At 46.5% G+C, this 17885-nt stretch overlaps 4 protein-coding genes across 8 annotated transcripts; 2 read left to right on the top strand and 2 right to left on the bottom strand.

Annotated features, from left to right (window-relative positions):
* The first annotated feature begins 273 nt into the window (after positions 1–273).
* Positions 274–4455, top strand: LOC101765844 (pentatricopeptide repeat-containing protein At2g36240). Of its 4 annotated transcripts, none has more exons than XM_022826344.1 (3): positions 274–2559; positions 2816–2913; positions 4077–4455. In XM_022826344.1, the coding sequence occupies exon 1, from the start codon at positions 939–941 to the stop codon at positions 2400–2402; it is 1464 nt and encodes a 487-aa protein (XP_022682079.1). In that variant the 5' UTR covers positions 274–938; the 3' UTR covers positions 2403–2559; positions 2816–2913; positions 4077–4455. The 4 variants fall into 4 exon arrangements, with proteins under 4 accessions (XP_022682079.1, XP_022682080.1, XP_004970992.1 ...); XM_022826345.1 differs by lacking the exon at positions 4077–4455 and adding an exon at positions 3125–3269; XM_004970935.4 differs by lacking the exons at positions 2816–2913; positions 4077–4455 and adding an exon at positions 3125–3269.
* A 26-nt stretch (positions 4456–4481) lies between these two features.
* LOC101777203 (basic proline-rich protein) lies at positions 4482–6879 on the bottom strand. The gene has a single exon (XM_004972243.3). It carries the CDS (start codon positions 6457–6459, stop codon positions 4705–4707), a length of 1755 nt encoding a protein of 584 aa, XP_004972300.3. The 5' UTR covers positions 6460–6879; the 3' UTR covers positions 4482–4704.
* Positions 6880–7280: 401 nt separating this feature from the next.
* Positions 7281–14205, top strand: LOC101777617. The gene is made up of 19 exons (XM_022826746.1): positions 7281–7393; positions 8192–8259; positions 8367–8633; positions 8807–8867; positions 9025–9215; positions 9680–9742; positions 9842–9938; positions 10031–10190; positions 10305–10380; positions 10753–11074; positions 11793–11860; positions 11956–12158; positions 12248–12276; positions 12362–12418; positions 12613–12800; positions 13196–13258; positions 13344–13437; positions 13530–13659; positions 13751–14205. Exons 1-19 carry the CDS (start codon positions 7369–7371, stop codon positions 13812–13814), a joined length of 2226 nt encoding a protein of 741 aa, XP_022682481.1. The 5' UTR covers positions 7281–7368; the 3' UTR covers positions 13815–14205.
* A 501-nt stretch (positions 14206–14706) lies between these two features.
* LOC101766808 (histone deacetylase HDT2) lies at positions 14707–17643 on the bottom strand. 2 transcript variants are annotated; one of them, XM_022826346.1, is made up of 8 exons: positions 17504–17643; positions 16539–16609; positions 16226–16437; positions 15974–16053; positions 15649–15866; positions 15483–15570; positions 15233–15386; positions 14707–15134 (listed from the first exon to the last, which is right to left on the bottom strand). In XM_022826346.1, the coding sequence occupies exons 1-8, from the start codon at positions 17514–17516 to the stop codon at positions 15077–15079; spliced, it is 894 nt and encodes a 297-aa protein (XP_022682081.1). In that variant the 5' UTR covers positions 17517–17643; the 3' UTR covers positions 14707–15076. The 2 variants fall into 2 exon arrangements, with proteins under 2 accessions (XP_022682081.1, XP_004970994.1); XM_004970937.4 differs by having other exon boundaries at positions 14739–15134; positions 15495–15570.
* Positions 17644–17885: the final 242 nt, after the last annotated feature.

Consider the following 17885-nt stretch of genomic DNA (forward strand, 5'->3'; position numbering starts at 1 on the left):
TTCGGTAACTTTGCTTCGTCAAGTCACAACGTAACTTTCGTATTGATCCTAGCGTACGTTTTCGATCCAACGGCTCACAATGTTTCAAAGAAAAACTTCAGAACTTAACAGCTTCTTCCGATTTGGTTCGGTGGCACACAGGCAAAGAGCGGCTGGCTGGCCTGGCGCCTAGCGGGGCCGCCGCCGTCGTGGGGCTCGGCCTTGCCCGAGACGCCAGCATTCGCGAGAGAGCAGAGAGCCACGTGACGCGTCGTCGTGGGCTCCTAGTTGCTCTCAGCCTCTCGCGCCGCCACGAGCTGGAGGGTCTCGTCCAGCAGCTCCACGTTGTCCTCCCGCGCGGCCGCGACGAACTGCGACGAGGTGGATGTAGAAGCTCCCGCGCCAGCTTTGTATACGCAAAGTGTAGATGTTTGCTCCTCCAATTCCTCCTCATCTCTCTCTGCTCTTCCGCTAAAATCCACCCACCGATCTAATCTCCGGCCGTGGACTGAATCCATTCCAATTGGGCAGCGATTAAGCTCCACCACACCTCCCAATCCATCCCTTGGGTGGCTGGGTCGGAGTCGGCGCGAGTGCTGCGATTCAATGAGGCGAGCACGAGCCGGGATTGGGGCAGCAGATCAAGCGGTCGCGATGACGCCGCATCCGACAGAACCGGAGGCAGGAACACGAGCAAACACGAGAAAGAAGATAAAGAGAGAAGCATGGAGTTGGCGCAGTGGGGGACACCGGACTCCGGAGTGCTCAGCAGCATGTGGGGAAGAAGAGGAGGAGCAGACTAGCTCCAGCCTTTCTAGGAGCCATTGGATCGGACATAGACGCTGGATATGGAGGGGAAAGGCACGCCGTGACTTTACAGAGGAAAGTCACTGAATCTCGCTCCCTTCTTCTTCACCTATGGTCGTGACGGCTGACCTTTTTCCCTTTCGGTTCCGGCGATGGCTGCCTCCCGCCGCCTCGCGCGGAAGCTGCCCTCGCTGATCTCCAGGCATCAGCGCCTCATCTCCCCGGAGATCGAAGCAGCGGAACTCACTGAATCCCCCACCATCTCGGCATCCATTCCGCTCGACCCCTCCCTGCCCGTCCTCCCGCTCGCCGTCTCCCACCTTTCGCCGCCGAGCCCGCTCCCGGCGCTCCCCTCCGCGCACGCCTCCTCCCCGGCCTCGCTCCTCCGTCTCCTCCGCCGAGCGCGCCACCACCCGCAACTCGCGGCGCTCGACCTCCACATCCTCCTGGCCGCCGCGGACGCGTCGCCCGCATTCCGCCCCGACCACGGCTTGACATCGCTCCTCGCCGCCCGCCTCGCGGCCTCGCGCCGCCTACCCTCGCTCCGGCGCCTCCTCGATCTCGTTCTCGCCCGCCCCTGCCCCTGCGCCGACGACTCCATCTTCGCATGCCCCGAGCTCCTCCCCACCTTCCGCAAGGCCATCGTCGCCTTCGCCGCCTCCGGTGACATCCCCGCCGCGTCCGAAGCCCTCGCATCCCTCCGCCGCGCCGCTGACTCCCCACTCCCCGCCGAGTTCTACAATATCATCCTCCACGCCCTCTCCCGCCTCCGCCGCCACGTCGATGTGATCCGCTTCTACGGCGAGATGACCTCCGTCTACCGCGTCGCCCCGGATGCCTACACGTTCAATATACTCATCAACAGCTCCTGCCGCGCGGAAGGCGTCAACACCGCCATGCGGTGGTTTGGCGAGATGCAGCGGCGGAGCTGTGCACCGACTGGCGTTAGTTTCAACACACTTATGCGCGGGTTCATCAGAGAAGGCAGGTACAAGGAAGGAATCAAGGTCGCACGTGAGATGCTTGAGCTTGGGGTCGGGCTGTCGGTTGTGTCCATGGAGATTTTGATCAGCGGCTTGTGCCGTGGTGGTGAGGCACTAAAGGCGGCTGAGGTGTTTGTTGAGTTTTGGGGGGATGGAGTGGTGCCAGAAAGGTTTGATTGCTTTGAACTAGTTGAGGCTCTGTGCCGTGTGGGGAAGATAGATAAAGCAGTGGAAGTGGTGGACATGGTATTGGAGAGGAATATGAAATGCTGTCTCAGCGTGCCTGCTGGTGTTACGGTTTTGGAGTGCCTGATGAAGGCGGGGAAGCTGGATAAGGTTTGCCAGTTGATGTGGAGAATGATTGATCAGGGGATTGTTCCAGATACAATTACTTGTAACTGCGTCTTTGAGGCGCTTTGTGAAGCTGGGAGGGCAGCTGATGCAAACCAGCTTAGAGTGCTCGCTAAGGAGCAGGGTTTTGTGGCTGATGGTGAAACCTATCGTATGCTGGTGCAGGGATTTGGAAGGCAGGGGAGAAGAAAGGAAGGGGAAGCTGTGTTGGATGAAATGCTTGATTCAGGATTTGTACCAAATATTGCCTCTTACAATAGGCTTCTTGATGGCTTACTTTAGGGAAGATCTTTGCGGATACAAGAGAATTTCTCAGGGGTTGTGAAAGCACCAGACTGAAAGTATGTCTCTGGCTGAGAGCCTGAGACTAGGTGGAGATGCTTGATGGGCCAGTGGTGCGCATAACTGCAAGGATACAGAATGGGAAGTTTGATATGAGGTATTTTTCTGATTCTGTTCTTCAATTGCAAATTATTGATTTCATTGCATAGCCTGTACAAACTTCTTTTTTGTTGACTCTGTAAATTCTGCATGTTGTCTGATTTGTCTATCTTCGGCAATATATATGCTAGTTTTTTTAACAACCGTTAGAGTTTCAAGCCCTTCTATGCTATGAAAAGGTGTCATATTGAAATTTTTGAGCTTCCAATGTGGTACTTCAGAGACTAGTTTATGATGCATTCTTCACTTGCCAGATTTGAATTTTGAAGGCCCCCTTGTTCGGACACCAGGCCCATCTATTTGATTTGGGGTAGCATTTTTCTGACATCTTGCCAAAACAATTGTTGATAAGGTCTGTATCACTGTATGGATAGAAAATGCCTTCTATCGGGGATTTCAATTTTTTGTAGATAGGTACATGTCTGCTGGAGCGCTACATTAACACTGACATTGCTTTTGTTCCGAGTTCTGTTGGCTTAAATTAGATAGTGCAAAGGTAGGACACTAGGCCTGAATATTACCATCTTAATGAGCTACCTTACTATTATCTTTCTTATGCCCAGTGTCCCCAAACATCATGCCAGCCTGATCTCCACGAATTTGGGAGTTAATGATATTCGGAGGCAGTTCACTGTACATGGAAAGAAGATCGTAGTAATATGGAAGTTCAGTAACCTCATTATGATGCTATCTTCATATTACCTTTCATATGTGCAGCCCCTGGATATTTTAACTCTGCCAATGTGTGAGTTGGAGTGTTGTCATATTTGGAGACTGCAGAAATGGAGATGGCTCTGGTGACTATTTCCAAAGAAACAGATATATGAATAATTGTATTGTGACTGCTTTGGAAGTAACTTGTCTTCCAGCCGCCAATTGATCATAATGCCTAGGATGAGGGATTTGCAAATGTTTGAAAAATGATGAAGAAAATAATTTTTCGGGGACTGTGCTGAACATGGGAAGACAATCTTCACAACCTTTGCATGAGGCAATGCAATGCATCCATTTGGATCTGACTGTCTAAGATAATCTCTTCTTTCTACTTTCTAATTGAGGATTCAGAGGAACTAATGTTGATTGAAAATTAACATGCAAAGGTTGTCAGCAACCAGCTACCTGTCGATCCTATTCCCCAATCTCCACTTAGCAGTGGTTATCTTTATCTTTATTGACCACCATGGCAATGCAGTTCCACTCCTACGGATTTCAACAATGTAGAAACTTGTATAGATGTTCATGTCCTTCAGTGTCATTGTCTCTTAAGGCACATGTAGCTTCTTTTGTGATTCATATTGTTAGTCCAGGCATTACTGGTATGTCATTGGTTTCTGTAGGTGATCATATCCACTATGTTGACGTTGTATTTGTTCTCACCAATCAGTGTTTGGGAAGCAAAATTTCCTTCCTACAATCCTGAATAGCTGCAGCGCTCGTAGCCTAGTGTTTTACATTACTCCTGCCATGCCATAGTTGTTACATGTTCAATTTCTGACTGCCGGAACTGAGATGCAGGTGTCGACAGAAGTACGCCTGAGGACCCCGGAGCCCTGGCACCGTGCGCGGCCGACCTGCCGGAGACCAGCGGTTGCTGGCGGCCGCGAGACCAGCGGTTGCTTGGGCCCTGCCGTAGAGGGTGTTACGACTTACGACATGGTTGGCAACCTGGCATGGAGTAGGGCGGTCGGTGGTCAAAGCTCAAGAGTGCAAGGTTGCACTGGACCTTGTGCATGTCTGGAGTTACAAGGGAGGTATATCTCCGTTTGGCAAACCGAGAAGCAATGGGGGAGCATCTCTCTCTGGTGCGTTTCACTTCACAAAGCATCTTCTCTGCATTGTAGGCATGGACAAATTCAAACTGACAATATACGATCAGTGTGGATTCACTTGTTTATAGGTCCAACATGTTGCCTGATCCAATTTCTAGACATAATTATCACTGACTCGATCCCTGATTCCATTCGATTTACAAAAAACAAATGTAAGATGTAAGAACCCCAAATGTTTTTCAGCCAAAAAATAACTAAAAGCCAAAATACACGAGTTTGTTCTTCTAACTCTGAACTGAAACAACCATGCGCGAAGCGACCAATCAGATGATGCACATGCACCCCTAGAGATTCCATTGAAGCGGCCGGAGAAATCATTGGTGACACCGAGCCCTGCGCAGCGCGCCCGCCGGCGGCGGATCGAGCCAGAGCGTGCAGCTCGGCTTCACCATGTACCTGAACGGGAGCCACCGCCCGAAGTTGAGCTGGACCCACCACCTGCCCTCGAGCTGCATCTGCACGAGGCCGCCGCTGGCCGTGGTGTTCCTCCACACGTCGGCGTCCTCCGGCCGCATCACCACCTCGCTCACCACCAGGTGCACGCTCCGGAGCTCGGAGTCGCCGGGCCTCTCGTACAGCGGCGGCCACACAGCCTGCGTCCCGATGAGGTGGCCCTGGAAGTAGAGGTCGAACTGCATGTAGTGCAGGACCACGTCGATCTTGGTGTTGGGGTTGTAGATGGCCGCGAGCACGTAGAGGTCGGAGTTGAGCGCCACGCCGAGGTGCGGCGGCGGAAGTTCGTCGATGTACCCGGCGTTCAGGGTAGCCGTGCTCACGTGCACCCGAGGCGGCTTCGGGTGGTAGATGAGGTAGATCACCAGGATGGCGAGGCCGATGCAGACCACCAGGAGCCAGAAGAGGATGCAGCACAGGGTGAAGAGGAACGCCAGCGGCTTGCTCGAGTTCTCCTTCTTCCTCCTCCTCTCCGTGGGGAACATCGGTGACGGGTGCCCCGCCTGCTGCCACTTCTTGCCGCCGTAGCCGTGCGATGGCTGATACCGCGTCGGCGCCGGCGCCGGCTGTTGGGGACGCGCGTCGTCATGCGCATGCGCCGCCGCGGCCGGCGGCCTCCTTCCCGGCGCCGGCGCAGCCTCCGTGGGGTCGTCTTTTTCGAAAGTGCTGACGCGCTCGATGGTCTTTGCGGTGGGGAGCCGTGGTCCTTCCGGTGCGGTGGGGCTGCCCCCGTTTGGCGGCGCTGCTTCGTCTCCATGTCCAGGTGGGTGCTGACGTGGACGAGGACGGCGCGCGTCCGACGGCCCCGTCAGGGCTGAAGCCCAAGCAGGCGCGAGGATTCCGATACGTTTCCGGCGCGGCGGTGCGGCTCCTCCAAGTGGCGGTGGCGATACATCTCCTCCCGGTGTGGTGAGGCTACCTGGCGGGGCAGCTTCGTCGTCTCCAGGCGCGTGCTTGTGTGGACGACGATGGCGGCGCGCATCCGACGAATCCGGCAGTTCTGGAGCCGCGAATCCGAAACCTGCTTTCCGGCGCGGCGCCGGCGCAGCTCCCACAGGTGGCGGTGCGGCTCCTTCCGGAATGGCGAGGCCGCTCCCGGCCCTGGGTGGCGGTGCTCCTCCCCGTGGCGGCGGCGGCATCGCCGGCTGCCGTTCTGCAGGGATGCCTCCCTGCGGGTACGGCCGTCCAAGGTCGGCCGGCGGCGGCATCGCCGGCTGCCGTTCTGCAGGGATGCCTCCCTGCGGGTACGGCCGTCCAAGGTCGGCCGGCGGCTGCTCCCGCCGCTTCTGCGACGGCGGCACGTAGGACGGCCTGGGGCGTGCTGGCGCCGTCGACGGAGGGGCAGCCCCGTTGCGCCCCTCGCGCGGATATTGCGCCACCTGCTGTGGCTGGCCTCCAAGGAAAGTCACATGGCGCCCGTCCCCACCGTGGGCTGCCATGGCCGAACTGGTCCCTGCACCGTCGCGCAGCGACCCCGCCGCGGCCTGCCGCTCGCCCTGCACGCTCGCCTTGCGGGCGCGGCCGGTCCCAGGCGGAGACGGCGCCGCATCGGCGCCACCGCGAGCATGGCTCGGCGGCACGCCGCCTCCCTCCGGCGACACCGGCTGTTTGCTCATGTCAAAGGGCAAGGGACAAGGAAAACTAGCCGATCAAGCAATGCAGCAAGTGGTATGTGACTGGAGCGAAGCAAGGAACTAAGTGGAGATTGATGAGTGGGGTTGTGCTAGCACTTGGCACTTAGAAGAAGAAGACCGGGGGGGGGGGGGGGGGGGGGGGTGCGTGGGGGGTAGGACTGAGAATTTTGGAGGGAAAGGTGGGCAAGCAAGGAATCATTTGATTTGTAACCGGGGCAAGCAACTGAGCCAAGCCTCTGCTGCTTAGTTGTTAACTTGTTATACTAGCAGTATCACCAGTAGCCAGGAATTTCCGTTGGCTTGGCAGGAGGGCTTCCTTGCCACCGCAGAAAACCTTGCTCCATCTGAGCACTCTACTTGCAACCATAAATTGGCTGCAAACATCTCCTCCAAAAGCGCTTTCTGTCGACGGCCATGGTCACTCTCATGGAATCGCCATGATCCATGTTCCATGGAAATCGTGTTGCTTTATGATGTTTTGATGCCGTTTCTTCACAATCTTGCTTGCTAGTTAAGGCTGTGTTCTTTGGCTTGGGAATTTGGATGCAATGGTTTAGTTTTTACGCGTTCATCAGAAAAAGAAAAGAAAAGCGTCATTTCATTATTTGGATCGTTGTGTCTGAGAGGAAGCTTATATGGGCCGTAAACTGCCCACGCGGCCTGCCATAGTGTAATTGTAATTTTTTGTGTGTACGAGGCCAACCTACGTTGCGAGCCCACTAGACTAATGGCCCACGGTCCACACACGTCTGTCTCGTCTTCCTCGCCCCCTCCCTTTTTCTTCCCACACTCCTCGCAATCACCGCGACCCCACAAAACCCTCTTCCAGAAGCAGCGCGGCGGCAGAGACCCAGTTGGGAAATTCGGCGGCCTTGCCCCTCCTCGCAAGCCATGGGGTTCAAATTGCAGCAGTGGGGTGCGTACCATGGGTTCTCTCTTTTGTTCTTTTGCTCCATCCAGCCTTTCTAATGATGCTCGCGATCGTGCTTGCTCATTAGGGTGCATCCGACTAATTGTTGTTAGTTTGTATCTTTAGTCAGCAATTGCGGATGCAATGTAGAAGCATAAATTGACTTGCTGAAGCAATCCGATCCCAACTCGCTAAGGTTTTTGAAGCAGGGCACCCTGCTGATCATCATCCGAATTTTTTTTGTTTGTTATGTCTAGCTCAAGTGAGGATTTCGTAACCACTTTGGTTAACTCGTGGGCGAGTCTGATTTTGTTTAAACTGCAACTTGTCAGCTTGAGCAGTCGAATTTGAGTGGTTATTGCGTCATTATTGCTCTGTTCGGTTAATTTAATGGATTTTGTGTGATGGAATAATAGTTTCATGAATTTTCGATTGGATAATTGGTTTATTCAGTTGTTGTACTGGTTGGAAATGGCAACCCAAGTGCTCTGGTGTCTTACTAGATTGCTGGTGAAAAGTCTAGCTTGCAGGTTTGCACGAATGATGATGACAACAGCACAACACCACTGTGCTTGTGTATATGTCAAAATGTCAATCGGAATTAATTTAATATTTGTAGTTTTTACCTTTTATGTATCGTAACTTTGGTTCACTTAAAGAGTGAACGTTTAATGTTGTAATTGTATATTTGCACTGCCATGCATGGAGAAATCTTCTTACTGCTTTCCTTGTAAATTGTGCCCCCATATATCTTATTTGATTAATTGATACTAAAACTTGTGGTAATGTTACCAATATTTCCAGGAGTAGTAGTCAGACCTGGGGAGACAGTGAAGTGTAACCCAGGAGAGTTCTGTTTTCGTGTTTCACAGGTCAGTCTATTTACAAGATTTAGCAACAATTGCATTTGCTTTTTATTTTCTTGAGGGTGGATCCTGTTTGTTTACTGTTCACCTCTTGACATTTTCATAAACAACAGATAGCACTACATGCTGGCAAGGGGAACGGAGATGTGAGAATCTTTGTGAAAGTTGATGACAAAGAAATTCTGCTTGGCACCCTTTCAGATGACAAATACCCTCACTATATAACTGATTTGAATTTCGAGGAGTTTGAGCTACTACACACCTCAGAAACAAGAAACATCTCCATTATTGGATTCAAATACAGCAAGCTCGGGAGAAAATATCATTTCCTTTTTTTCCTTTATTGCATCTTTACCAAAAGAAACAAAGTATTAATATTTGTTCCTTAACTGCTTGTCCTGTCTTTATCCACATCTGGCTCTTCCACTGAAGAAGGTACGTAAATGCTGCTGCTGTTATTATAGACTATCTCTGATATTTTTCTGTCCACTTGGTATACTATGTAATGAATCTGATGAGGTTCCAGTGGCTATTCCACTATACCCCATTGCAGATGGTATATCCTTTGCTGTACTTGTACATAACAATTGTTGTTTCAGAGTCAAGAATGATTTGTTTCTTTAGAGAATATCTGACTTTCAACTTCACAATTTATATTTGGTTTATGATGCGGTTATTCTCCTTGCCTTTGTTCATGAAACTACTAAAGCTTATTTGAGCTTCCAAGTGGATTCTCGAATCACACACCTGTTTAACATTGTTTGCATTCAGATGATAAGAGCAAAGATACTGAAAGTGGTTCAGAAAAGCTTGCTGCACTAAACCCTGTTGCTACTCAGTCCTCTACCTTGGAGGAGAAAAAGGATCCTGAGAAACTGCAAAAGAATGTCGGTGCCTCTGATGATGATGAAAGTGATGAAGATTATGTTGATTCAGAAGAGGGTGAATCTAATGATAATGAGGTTTGTATAAGTGTTGAACCGTGATGGAGCTACTAAATTCTGAATATTTAAGTTCTTAATCTCGTCTTTCTAGAATATTTATTGTAAACAAATTCAGTGAAAAACCAGGTGCCATTCACTTTCCTGTATTACTGAAAGATGGACTAACATGGAGCTGTAATGTATTTGGACTAAATTTCTTATGTGTATGATTATCGTTTTCCCTGTATTTTTTAAACTACTACTGTTTGTGGACCTGTTATCCAATTACTGAAGTGTAGGCCTAACAGTTGATCTAGGAACTTGTACATCGTACCATATTAAGGGTTAAAATTGGCACTGTTCTCGTAGGTGTAAAGGGCAGTAATGAGTTTCATAAGCTCTAAGTCCACCCCATGCGCAATGCATTACATTTCTACCAACATTTGGTTGTTTCATGTATTTTGATCAAATAATTCTTTTGCGTGATACGATTGATTTTTTAGGATTCCAGTGATGAGGATGATGATGAGATTTCAGATGAAGATGATGACAAAAACTTCCCAAAGGTGTGAGACTGTTCAAGATGAGCTTCAATTTTGTGATTGCTCTTTATTTTTGTGATGATATCCTGAAACTGTATCTTTAACCATTTTCGACATATGCAGCATGCTAAGGACAATAATAGACCAGCAGAAACACCCTTGAAGTCACCTCCAGGGAAGAAGGCCAAGATGACTACACCATCTAAGAGCAACAACACCGGTGAGAGGTGTTACTTTTGATTGTTAGCTTGATTGCTTTGCCGTTCTGTTCCATGCAACCAAATTTTCACTTCTTGATGAACTTTAATTCAGGCAGTGGTACCGGTATGAGGAGTGGCTATGTCCATGTGGCCACCCCTTATCCATCCAAGCACGTGAAGAACAGACCTTCATTGCTCAAAAAGAAGACACCTTCAACCGGTGACAGGCCTAAGCAACCTGCTGGTAATTATGCCTGCGAGTCGTGCAGCAGGTAATTATTTGGCCCTTTTATTAGAACCAGCCTCCATCTAAAGTTTGCCATATATCCTTTTCACGCAAGTGTTGCGATATATACCTTGACACATGAGATTTTCTTCATATCCAGGACTTTCTACTCCTACATCGCTCTGAAAACTCATTGCAAGGTGAAGAAGCAGAAGCGTAGTCCTCACAAGGCGCAGGTGAGCTGAAGTATTTTCTGCAGAAGCGTGGCTTGGCGCTTGGGTATCTTAGGATGTTTGGATCTATGGACTAATTTTTAATTCGAGTCATATCGGATGTTTGGATATCAATTAGAAGGACTAACTAAATGTGAATTAATTATAAAACTAATTGTATAAACCGTGGCTAATTCGCGAGATGAATCTATTAAATCTAATTAGTCCATGATTAGTTATAAGGTCGATTCTCTGGTTATTTCCCATCGCTAGCTAATGAAAAACTATCTTATTTTATTCTCTCTACCAGTAACGCTAGATAAGAAACAATATTTCGTTTCAACAAAAAAAATAGCAAAACAATACGGAAAAAACCGAATTTTTGCACACAAGTAGGGATGGGACGTTATGGGTCGCAGGTCGGAAAGTGCCCACGTATCAAGCCCATTACGGAAAAAACGATACGAGCCCAATGGGCTGGAACAGAATTCGCAGTCCCAGACACCCAGTCACAGCGGCCAGCGCTCTCCTTCTCACTCGTCTCTCTTTCTCTTCCCATTCTTACCCCCGCTCCCCTCCAACTCAAGGCTCCAAGCGGCCGCTCCCCAAAACCCTCTCCCCCTCCCGAAGCAGCGCGGCGGAGAGAAGCCGCTGGGGGTTCCGGGGCGTGTCGTTCCTCCTCCCCAAGCCATGGATTTTGCAAGTTGTAAGCACTGGGGTGCGTACCGTATCCTGCGATTTTCCCTCCGTTTTTGTTCTATAGCTCCCGTCGTGCCTGCTCAAGTGGTTATTAGGGTGCATCGCCTTGCTCCTATCTCGTTGTTTGTTATTTTTGTGCTGGTAATAGGAGATGGTGGATCCAATTTAGAAACAGTGAGATGGATGTATAATCAGCCAGTCCAACCCCTAGGGTTCTTAGGTGGCTGTTGTACGATTTTTCGTTTGCCTTGTTTGTTTTGGTTGTTGACTGATTGGGTGAGTCTGGTTCAGTTTAGGCTACAACCTATTTGCTGCTACTAGACAGTAGCTCTTGAACACGTATTGCTCCTTCAGTAAAATTCCTGGATTGTCCGACTGTGTCATGTAGTTTCATAGATTTATTGGTTAGGTGACAAAGTTGAAGGAAATAAGTGTATAAGTCTAGTTTATAAGGTTTTCAGGAACTGTGAGAAGTGAGAACTTTTTGATCAAGTTTGATAAATGATGATGCTACAATGCCATGGTACATTACGATCTTTGATGCCTGTAATTGGAACCTTCGGTTACATTCTTATCACGATCTTGTATCCTTTGGTGATATGATTGATGTTGTAACTGGAAGTTGGCAGTTTGGCACTGCCAATGGCTTCTGTGCGCTGAGAAGAAATCTCTCTGTAATTTGTGCTCCCATAGTTTATCTTACTTATGGCGTCTAAAAGCTAGATTAATATTTCCAGGAGTTCTAGTCAGACCTGGTGAGACAGTGAAGTGTAACCCAGGAGAGGTGTATTGTCATGTTTCACAGGTATGCTTTATGAGGTTTTGTTATATCTGTTCTCCTTTTCACTTATTTGGGGGGTGGATCCTGTTTGTTTACACTTTAGTTGTTTGTGTTTCTAGATTGCGTTGCAGGATGACAAGGGGAATGAGGATGTGAGAGTTTTTGTGAAAGTTGGTGGCAATGAAATTCTGGTTGGCACACTGTCAGTTGACAAATACCCTCAGTGTATGATTGGTTTGGTCTTTGAGAAGGAGTTTGAGTTACGGCACACATCAAAAAACAGCAACATCTCTGCTCTTGGTTACAAATTCTGCGAGACAAAATATCCTTTCATTTTACATTCTTCAATGTTTGGCAAGAAGCTCTAGAACAATGTTTTGTTCCTTAACTACTTGCTCTATCTTTGTCCACATCTTATTCTGACACTAGTACTGATGATGGTAATGCTCTTGTTCATTTAGTATTGGACATACTGATGTTTTTCCTTATCACTTTGCATAAGTTGCATGGCGGTTGATGTTTCAGATGATGACTCTGATGAGGAGGTTCCATTAGCTATTCCACTATACCCCAATGCAGATGGTATATCCTTTGTTCTACATTACAGTTTTTGATTAAGAGTTAAGGCTGCTGCTTTGCTTCCCTTGAGTATATTAGACCGATTGAACTTTCATAAGACATACATGTACATATTTAGTTTATGGTGCTATTTATCCATTATCCTCTTTGTCTTTGTGCCAGAATCTGCTAAAATTAGCTAACATTGTTTACTTCAGATGATAGAAGCAAACAAACTAAAAGTGGTGTGGACAACCCTGCTTCAACTCAATTATGTAAACCAAAGAATACCTTGGAAGAAACAAAGGATCCTGAGAAACAGAAAGGTGATGTTGGTGGCACTGATGATGATCACAGTGATGAAAACTCTGTTCATTCTGAAGAGGGTGAATCTGGTGATGATGAGGTTTGTATAAGTGATGAATCATGACTGAACTACTATTTCCTTGATGTTTTAGTTTTTTTCTCACATTTTTATATTTTATTTATTGAGAAGCTAGTAAACGAATTCAGGGAATAGCCAAAGCGGAAGTCAATTTGTTGTATTACTGAAGATAGTCAACCTAGAAAATAATGTATTATGGACTAAATTTCTTATATACATATGATCATACATTTTTCCTGTGTTTTTTATACTACTACTGTTTTGGGTCTGCTATCGATTACCTGATGCTTGTACCTTGTTCAGGCCAAAACTTAGCTTTGTTCTTGTTGGCATGTGATGTGATACATTTATACCAGTATATATATCACTTGTACTCTGAACATATTATTCTTTTGTGTTACATTGTTGATGCTCAGGATTCCAGTGATGAGGATGATAGTGACAGTTCAGATGAAGATGATGGTGAAGATACTCCAAAGGTGTGAGATTGTTGAAGCTGACTGTTATTTTGACATGCTCCTTATTTTGTAAGATATCAGAAACCTGATTTATTTTTTTATGCAGAACATTATGGGCAAGAATAGGCCAGCAGAAACACCCTTGAAGACACCTCTAAAGAAGGCAAAGATCGCAACGCCTTCTATGGGAAACAAAACTGGTGAGAAATGATACCTTTAATTGTAAACTTGTTTAGCTTGTGTTGTTTTTTCATCTCACGGAAACCTTACTGCCTGATAAACTCTGATGCAGGCAGTGGCAGTACTAAGAGAAGTGGCTATGTCCATGTTGCGACCCCTTATCCAAAGCAGGTGAAGAAGACACCTTCAATCATTGACAGCTCTAAGCAATCCGCTGGCTATTCCTGCAAGTCGTGCAGCAAGTAATTTCTCAACATTTTCCATCCGAAGCTTCTTCCATCAAAATGCTGTCATGTTTTCTCACACATGAACGGACTTTTTTCTTTTATTCAGGACTTTCTACTCCTCTGTTGCTCTGGATACTCATCGCAAGGTGAAGCATAATGCTCATAAGTGAGCTGAGCATAATGCTCTGGGTTGGTGTTCGATGACTGAATTGTGTGACTGGATAGTGCTGTAAAGTTGTGTTTCTTGCGTTGACTGCAAAGGCGGCATCACAACATACGCCAATCTTTCAGAACTTGTTAGTGCAATTACAGTGCTGTTTTCTGCCAAAGGCTCAGATTCTTTTGTAGATTGGCGAATGAAAGCTTTTCTTGAAGAAAGAGACCCTATTGGTAATTTGGAACTTTGCCCATTGTTACGGTGTTTGTTCTGTCTGCCAGGTGCCAAGGCAGCAAGGCTTAAATTTTCTGTAGATTGGCGTATGAAAGGTTTGCCCAATGAGAATAATATGTTTGTAATAGAAGGTACTGAGATGTTATCTACATATTGGCGATGCAAGATTACTTTCTCCCACATTAGAACCAGGAAGCAGCATGATCCGGGTTTTCACTTGCGTTAAGCGTGAACGCTCGCAATGAGGAGCAGTGCGACATGGAAACCTTGAAGACACGGAAATAATCCATATTCATGTTGCTACCGAGTCAGATATCGTGAATTGAAGTTTATACTGAGTCAGATGTCAAGTTTAAACTGTCAGTTATATGCCGCAATGAAGTTTCATTGAATACTAGGTTCTCTGACGTTATTACTGCATATATTCCAGTCACAAGTAAATGCAGCGATATTTAAGGTACAACTTCCAAGATTAACTAACAAAGTGCCAACAATTTCTTAGCAAAAGAAAAACCAGGGCTGAATGAATGCCACGGTTCTTGGTTTTATTCCCCAGCAAGATTTTAAGATTTTTCTTTAGCGTGAATATTTTGCCTACTAATCTGTAGGGCAGATTCACACAGGAAACTAATGGATACAGGCATCATCGCAGGTTACTCTCAGTCATGATATGCAATGGAATGAAGATAACAGCCGACAGGAATACAGAGCATGAACAACATGTTACACTAAAAGCATGACAATAGCAGATATGATAAAATAGAACTACTCACTCCCAGATAACAAAGTTTATCACTCCCAGATCACATGCTCATTCAAGACATTAAAGTCATCCAGCGACTATCAAAATTGGGATGTTCCAAACTTAATTGCACTTCCCATGTTCAAAGGTAAGGCATGCTGCCATACTGGGCAAGTGGGCATGCTCCAAACTTGATGGCATTTCCCATATTCAAAAATAAAACTCCCGAGTCTGCCAACTGAGTAGAACTACTAGTGAGGAACAGCAGCATCCATATCATCCATAGGATTACAAAAAATCTAGGCTTCATGCTTCGCCTTCTTATGAGACTCCAGTGCTTTGTCACTGCCGAAAGTCCTGAACCAAGGACAGACAATTAGCAGCGTATCCAAATGCAAGTGGATAACACTAAACTATCGTGCATTCATGAAAAAAGAAATGTAAGCTACACTTACTTGCTGCATGACTTGCAGGCATGGCTACCAGATTTGGGGGACTTATCCTTTGACTTCTTGTCAGTTGCTGGGGTCTTGCCAGACTTTTCTGCAGGAGTCTTGCTGGCTTGCTTTGCAGGATGAGGAGTTGACACATGAACGCCCTTCTTGTCACCTAGATGAAAATTTAGCAAAACATTCATGAGGTAACATAACATTAGTACATTACACATTCATTTGTAAGGTTTGAAGAACACAGAGAGTGGAGCACCTGTTTTCTTACCAGATGGTTCAACCTTTGCCTTCTTACCAGAAGATGCCACAGCTTCAGTTGCTCTCTTCTTGCCAACAACTTCAGGCTACAATATAACAAATAAAATAAGGCCAGACATTATTGAAATAAGCATAAAGGACAAGGGTAACTATATGGTGCACACCTTCTTTGGTGTAGGAGTCTGTTCTTCCGAATCATCAGTTTCATCTTCAGAATCACCAGTGAGATCAGCACCACTGGATGTTTCTTCATCAGAATCCTCAGACATTTCACTATCATCTGAATCATCAGTGAAACCATCATCACCACTGGACGTTTCTTCATCATCATCTTGTTTGACATTTTTAACATTTTTCACAGGAACATCTGCACCAGATTTTTCTTGGAAACAAAAATAAAGTGACATTCATTCAATAAAACACCTTCTGTACACTCAACATCAATGCATAACAAAATTCGTGGTGCAAGAAAAGAAGAGAATCACTTACTAATTTCATCATTTTTAATGGGGATATCTTCAGTTTCCAGCTCTTCATCTGAACTAATTTCATCATCACCAGAATCAGGCGTAAATAAAGCAAGATGGCAGTTAAGGAAAGAAAGTTATCAAGTAACAGATTTCAGATTAATTTTAAACAGATATAACTAAACTGAAAACCACAGAACATATGAAAAGGATATTCATTAATTTTAAACAGATATAACTAAACTGAAAACCACAGAACATATGAAAAGGATATTCAAAAATTGGAATCGGCGACTTGTAACCACACAAGAAGACACTTGCAGTCTTTGAACTGTGCGATATCTCAAAATCATCCTCAAATATCAAGTCACACATAATCTGAGGGTGCTTATCAACTGACAGAGTTCCAAGCACCAGCTTCTTGTCATCAACTTGGATAGAAACAACTACATTCTCACTCCCTTTCTTTGTTTCCCCCAGTGCAGCCTAAAAACATATGGGAAGCATTAAATCAGACAAGAGACCTCAGATAAGACTAGTGAGAATACAACATGAAAGGGAAGTGATCAAGAGTGAAGTCTGTAAACCTGTGAGAGGTGGATAACATAACCCTCATCAGCTCTGCAAGAAACCTTGGCTCCTGGCTTTACTTCTTCACCTGCATGATTCAGGTCAATTCTTAAATTCAGTATTGCAAGCAAGGAATAAAGAACTGAAAGCAAACACAAAATAATGCACTTTAACAAATCAAACAATCATAGTAAATAATAATAAAAGTGGTCACAGGTAGCAACAAGTGCATCAGTGGCTAAGCTTTATTCTACCAAAAAAAGGATTTGCTATGTCACAAATACAACAGCCTTTAGTTTAACATATAAACACATACAAAGAGAACATATAGCACCATACTGGTGCGCAACCACAAGAAAGCTGATCACATCTTTCGCTCCTGGCAAACAGATCCCAATGTACAAACGTAAGGAATAAGCAGTGCAAGCACAATATCCATCCATGGTTAAGTCAGTATAGCATCAGCTGAGGCTATTGAAGAACTACATGACGCACCATACCCCCAACACAACTGCCGCCTATATCCTCCATCACAAATTCATAATTCAAATATGGAAACTAACATCCAAGCAATATAATTTTCAACAGAATACTTGCATATTTCACAGAAATAAAAGGAATACAACTTATACTATACCAATCCACTAACACAACGAACCCCATCAGTTTCGCCCATAAAAAACTCACAGTTCAATTCCAAAATGTTACACAACAAAGCGGTATTGCAACCTCAACATCAACATGGAAGACACCTGGCCGGGGCATCACAGAACAAAATCAAACAGAGCCTTAAATAGAGTCGTGGAGCACCGCGTACTAACGCACAAATCCACCTGGACAAACGTGATTCCTATGCGTAAGACGCGATGAATCAATCAATCCTTAACGCGCAGGGCGAAGGGGAGCAGTGTTGAGAAGCCGAAACGCGAATCGCACTGAGCAGGCAAGGGAAGCGGTGAGGGAGATAGAGTGAAGTGATTACCCCAGAACTCCATCGCGCCGACGAGGAAGCGGAGGCGCGCGGCCGCGCAAAACCCTAGGGTAGAGGGAGCGGGGGGGAGGAAGAAGGCGCCGAGGCGGGGTTTAGGGTTTAGCGGCGGATACGAATTGGGGAAGGGTTGTCCTGGGGGGCATTCTTAAAGGGAGGACGGAGCGTGTGGGCCTTCCGATTCGTTTTCCGAGGATCTGGGCCGTTCGTTGTGGGGTTCCGTTCATACGGTTTTGCGGCTCTCGCAAGATTTTGAGTTTCAAAGAGGGGAAAGGGCAAGACGGGAAAAAGGAAGGAAAGATGAACGGAGAAGGAGAGGAGGAGGGGTTTCTTCGCTTTGGGCTTGTTCTTGAGGGCTAAGGCCCACATTTTCTTT

Source organism: Setaria italica, chromosome V (genome assembly GCF_000263155.2).
Source record: "Setaria italica strain Yugu1 chromosome V, Setaria_italica_v2.0, whole genome shotgun sequence".
Classification (NCBI taxonomy): Eukaryota; Viridiplantae; Streptophyta; class Magnoliopsida; order Poales; family Poaceae; genus Setaria; species Setaria italica.